Consider the following 5,847-nt stretch of genomic DNA (forward strand, 5'->3'; position numbering starts at 1 on the left):
ACTTTTATGAATTTGTACACCATAACGTTTATGTAGCTTAATTGTGTGAGCACAAGTGTATATGTGGTTTGTTTTGATGATAATTTGATACATTTATAACTTAGAGTATTCTGGATTTACGTACCATTAAAATGAGTGAGTAATCCGTGATGTAAGCAATCAATATCAGCAGAATCAAACCCAGTACAAAGCCAGCGCGATGAAGTGCATATGGAATGCCAATGACGCCGCTGCCGACAATGGAATTTATATAGTTGAATGACGCTTGAGGAAGTGAGGACAGTGCGTCTCCCCCTAATGTCGTCGACGACTCATTATGTTGTCCTTCTGCATCGGAATTTGGTCGCTGTTGGTGTATGGTTGGTTGCTTTGCCTGTTGGTAAGTGTGATGAAAGCGTAAGCATTTCATAGTATGTATGTATGTGTAATATTTGAATTTTCATTATAACATTTTCCATTCCAAGCAAAACCCCTATAAAGAGCTGATACGAGTACATTAGAATGTTTGATTAAAATTACTAAAGGATATTTAGTAAACATAATAGTTAATATCTTAAATAAAATAAAAGTGAAATATTTCAACTATTCAGCCATCAGCATTTTTAACACGTATGTAGAACGTGGTAGCTACGGAAAATAAAAAAAATAATGTCAACCAGTTTATTTACAGTAGATGCTTAAGTCGGTACACCTCAGTGTACCAGGGCGTTACGATTTTTAAAATGGGTAAGAATATCGAACAAAGAATTTTGAAAATTGCGTATTTATAACCAAATTTCGTGTGCGAAATAATTGTGGTGATTAAACCAAAACAAGCCTAAGAGTGGTAAGAAACCATAAAAGACGGTTGAGAGATCGTTGAAGACACGCTTCATTCTAGACGACCTTCTTCAACTGATGAAAATATGTATATGGTGCTTGAAAATTATCAGGCAAGTTTGAGAGAGTTGGCAAGAGAGTTCGACATCTCTCGCGAGTCCGTTCGAATGTTTTTGGTGGATATTTTAGGTATGAAATGCGTTCTTACTCGACTTGTCCTGATGAAGTTGAAATTTTTTCCAAAAAGAGTGATAGTGCGAGTTCCGATTTCCATTCCATTTATGGAGAGGATTATAACTCCCGGTGAGATATACAAATGTAGGTTTATGAGTTTTACAACTAAACAAGTGCACGGTCATCGGAATGGAGGGACAAAAACGAATCGAAACAAAAAAACAAGTAAGGAAGAGCTAAGTTCGGGTGTCACCGAACATTTTATACTCTCGCATAACAAGTTTCATCAAGATATCTCAATTCTTACTCAAGTTACAGCTTGCACGGACGGATAGACAGACATCCAGATTTCAACTCTACTCGTCACCCTGATCACTTTGGTATATGTAACCATATATCTGACTCTTTTAGTTTTAGGACTTACAAACAACCCTTATGTGAACAAAACTATAATACTCTCCTTAGCAACTTTTTTGCGAGAGTATAAAAAAAAAAACACGCCAAAGCCGCTCAAAAATCAAGGCGATGCTCTTTGTTTTTTTCGATATTCGTGGTTCTTCAATAAGGATTTCTATTTGTTGATTTTACACGATGATAATGCACTATCGCATCGAGCCATGATTGTGACTGAATGTAAAGCCAAAAACGTATTCACCATTGATCCAATCACCGTATTCACCAAATCTGAATCCGTGTGCCGTAGTTCTTTCATGATGAACAAGACCGGGACGTTACTGTCAATAGGAATCGCTACCGCTCAATGATAACCGAATATTTTTGGCCCGAATTGGATGATATGGACTTGGACAATACGTGGTTCCAACCGGACGGCGCCACAACCACACAGCGAATATAACAATTTATTTATTGAAAATCATGCTTGATAAACGTGTTACGAGTATCTTACGAAATGGCCCAAACAATTAGCCGCCTCCGTCTTGTGATTTGGCTGTGATACTGTGGCGCAACGGCAAGTCTATGGTCTATGCCAACAAGCCCACAGCGATTGATGAACTTCGTAAGAATATCGAACGTGAAATTGCAGCGTTAACGGTCGTTTTATGCTTGAAAATCCGTCGGAAACTGTGTTCAGTGTCTTTACGTTCGCAACCGTGCGCGTGGTGACCATGCAAAAGAAATCGAGTTCCAAACATAATGGCATCGAATGTATAAGAAAGAATTTCAATGATATCCCAAACCCTTTTTGTGTTACTTAAAAATCTTTTGTAGCGCTCTTATTGAAGAATCCATGTCAATGAATCTAACCATTGATATCATTATATATATAGTTTATATTAATATAAACTTAATCGAAAATCGCTATATTGGATTTGTCGGCAATAGAGAAAAGGTCTCAGTAAAAATGTTGGATATTTATATGTACTTTCTAATACACTAATATGATGAATAAAACAACGTCGCACTTATAGTTCAATTTGAGTGAAAGAGTGGATCCCATATTAAATCAAGATTTCACAGAGTAAGAGAAAAAGTAATTTAAATTAAAAAAATTAAAAAATAAAAAGTACTAAAAATAAATTAACACTAGAGCTACCGATGTTAAATATATACCTAGTTTTACCGCAACCGTCAAATTTACGGATTTTTGATTATGGCTTTCATACTAACTTTTGAGTTAGATTAAGTAAATAAAAGAATACAATTTAGCAATAACAGCATTTAATATAGTAATTCATTAAGTACTTATATAAAAAAAAAAAACAGTTTCTATTTGAACGAGGCACATATTTTCAATGTACATGTTATATTAGTTGACCACTCGCCACAAACATATTTGTTGCATGCACGCTCTGCTTTTATTGCACAATCGAATTTGGCAAGATCTGCGCTCATAAGGACTTTTTTTTACAATCCATTGGCTGTTTTTACGATGTAATGAACGTATACATATGTATTGATGTCCATCATTGCATAGATGATATATAAATTATTATAAAAGTCATTTTGATGGGTCTTGGTATAAATATGTATAGGTTATAATGATTACGGAAATTAAAGTCGGTGAGGGGAAATTGAATAGTAATAATTAACTGTTCTTATATTTTATTAAAAGTCGTAATAAAACTCTGGAACAATTATATAAAAATTAATCAAATTTTTAAACATGTAATTTGAAACCCGTCAAAATGGCGGTCTCGGTAGTTCTAGTGTTAAGTTTAGTTTTTTTTTTTCAATTAGAAAGCACATACATATGTGTACATGTATATGTGTACATGTATATGTGTGTATGCATATGTCAGAGTTGCAAGCACATAAATTTTCATTTAATTAATTTTGTTGCAATGCTTGGTAGCACTGGAGATGTACGACTGCAACGACATCTATTGACAACATACGAAAGACTTTTCGACTGCCCAATATACATACATATGTATTTAACTTATAAATCTTTTAATATACATACCTACATGTTTACTATACACAATTATTTTTATATTTTTCAGAAAATCTGGTTCATTTATCGTTTTAGCAAATACATGGTTTCAAATAAATTTATATTTCAATTGATTTGCGCATTTTGAATACCCGTTCATTACTTAACGCAGTGAAATTCTGACATAGTTTTGGCATACCCATTAACTTAAATTGCATTGATTTATATGTATATTTACCTCCATGAGATTATTGATGTCATCAAATGCATGAGTTTCACTTCCCGAAACATCGCTTCCCTAAAAAAACAAACATTATGTATAAAATGAGAAACTATTTTAACAATCTGACATAAAGTGTAGAAAATTAGGGGATGATTGTCATACCGAATTCAATGAGATTGAATTTATATTATATTATACATATTATGGATATATTATGTCTATTATTTATGCATTTTTAGGAGATTTAATATGGGCGTACTCAAAATGAGAGTTGTTGTAGCAATGATTAATTATTTTACCCCAAACAATATTCTATTTTGCTAATATCGATCTTAAAATATTTATTTCTAGTTGAAGTTTCATTATCTGTGCAAGAAATATTTGAAAATTTTCGTATATAGATTATACAATAATGAAAAATTTATATTTTAGTTTCATTTCAGTCGCAGTTATTCTGGATATTGCATATATGAAGTAAGGGAGAAATTCGTGGGCGCGCTCGTCAGCGTCACTAAGGGTAATCGAAAAATCGTGCGGACTCGTGTGTACGTGTGTACATATGTCTCGCATTAAATTTCTGCCTCGTGTCGAACAAATTCTCGTGCGTGCATGCACTGATAGGCAACTGTAGCTAATCCATACAAACACAGAATAAAGTAATTAACGATCTCTCGAACCGTAATTTGATTGTACTAGAGTGGGGCCTTTCTTCTTATTTCGCATCGTCATTCGAATGATGAGATAACGAATGTTATGAACGCTATCTTACCTTCTTTGTTTTCCCTTGGTTATTACGGAAAACGTCGCTCGAAGAACGAGTCTCTAGCCTCGAGCATTGGCCCTTGGCCCTCGGCCATTCAACATATTAAGTATACTTGTATATTCACGAAACCCTAAATATTTTCAACAAAAAATTCTACCCAACTGTGCATCGATATCTGCAGATCGCTGCAACTCTATCAGTATCAACTTCTCCAAGTGAAAGGTCGACGACAGATTGAACAACTTTGCTCTTCTCAATATCTATAGAGGTCCTGATGTTTCGAGCGAAGATATTTGGAACATCATAGCTTCACAGCAAAGAATACTGGGTATTTTTCATCAGAACTTCAGTTGAAAATATAATTTATAAAGTAAAAAACTACATATTGTAGCACTTACTAACAAAAGCCTCCCTTCTCATCTAAGCCCTTACTAATTGGGAAGATAAATTATTTTTTCGTTTTCTCATTAATTTATTATATCTAAATGTTGCAAGTCTATGACTAAAATCTAAAGGGATCTAAAATTTGTTATTCGACGAAATTATGAATGATCATATCTTACTTAAACTATTGGTCAGATAATCCCTTAACCCGATATACTCACATATTATATAAAAAAAACTAATAAAACTTGTAAAATTTCGATTTATCAACAGTACAGTTTATTGGGTTACTTGTGATCGCAATAGCATAAAAGGAGCAGGGATGGTAAATACGTACATACATACATATGTACATTAGGCATATAACAAATTTTGACGAAAAATTTGGCATACCACCACGTGGTGGCAAATATTGTACAAGTAATGAATATCACTTTTTTAGGTGAAACGTTCCGCGCAAAAATGGATTTCTATAAAAAATTAAAATTAAAAAAAAAAAATGTTTAATATTTTTATTTTTCCATTTTTGTCAATTGTTACATGAAATAAGTTTTAAGTTTGAAGTATGTGATGATTTACACAATGGTAAAATGTCTTGCACAATTTTAATTGCACGCTCTGCGCAGATGTTACTTCGCTGAACTTTCTTGATGTTTATTTACCCAATGTCTGAGAAAACATTCATTTGCTTTTGTGGAGAAGGCCAATGATTTCTGTAGTGTGGCGAAATTAAGTTTGTTGAAAGTATGATCGGAAAACCAGATTTCGCTCCAAGCACCGCACACAAACTTACAAATAGGATATAATTGCAAACGATATTCAAGAATAAGTATAAAGGCTAAAAGTGCCAAAAAAGCTCTAGAATTCCAACGGGCATTACTTAGTGCTGGTATTGCTTTAAATTTTATGTAAGGAAAACGTTAATTTTTCTCGAAGTATTTAAAAGATTCGACCAATTCATATAAGTATTGCACTTCCCTTAGGTCCATTAAAAGGCGTTTGGAATAATAGGAAGATTATTAGTTAAATAAATATCTATTATTATGAAGAAAAACGTGTACACTGTACAAAACTTTTTTTTTTTTTTTT

At 33.3% G+C, this 5,847-nt stretch overlaps 1 protein-coding gene across 1 annotated transcript in view; it reads right to left on the bottom strand.

Moving 5' to 3' along the window:
• Positions 1 to 5,847, bottom strand: part of LOC108968945 (putative sodium-coupled neutral amino acid transporter 11) — a 22,595-nt gene that overhangs the window by 11,734 nt on the left and 5,014 nt on the right. The window contains exons 2-3 of the mRNA XM_018933309.1: positions 3,627 to 3,686; positions 125 to 373 (exon numbers count right to left, since the gene is read on the bottom strand). Of these exons, the coding sequence (XP_018788854.1) occupies positions 125 to 373; positions 3,627 to 3,686 (309 nt within the window). The remainder of the gene's footprint in view (positions 1 to 124; positions 374 to 3,626; positions 3,687 to 5,847) is intronic.

Source organism: Bactrocera latifrons, unplaced genomic scaffold (genome assembly GCF_001853355.1).
Source record: "Bactrocera latifrons isolate USDA-ARS-PBARC rearing strain unplaced genomic scaffold, ASM185335v1 scaffold_234, whole genome shotgun sequence".
NCBI lineage: Eukaryota > Metazoa > Arthropoda > Insecta > Diptera > Tephritidae > Bactrocera > Bactrocera latifrons.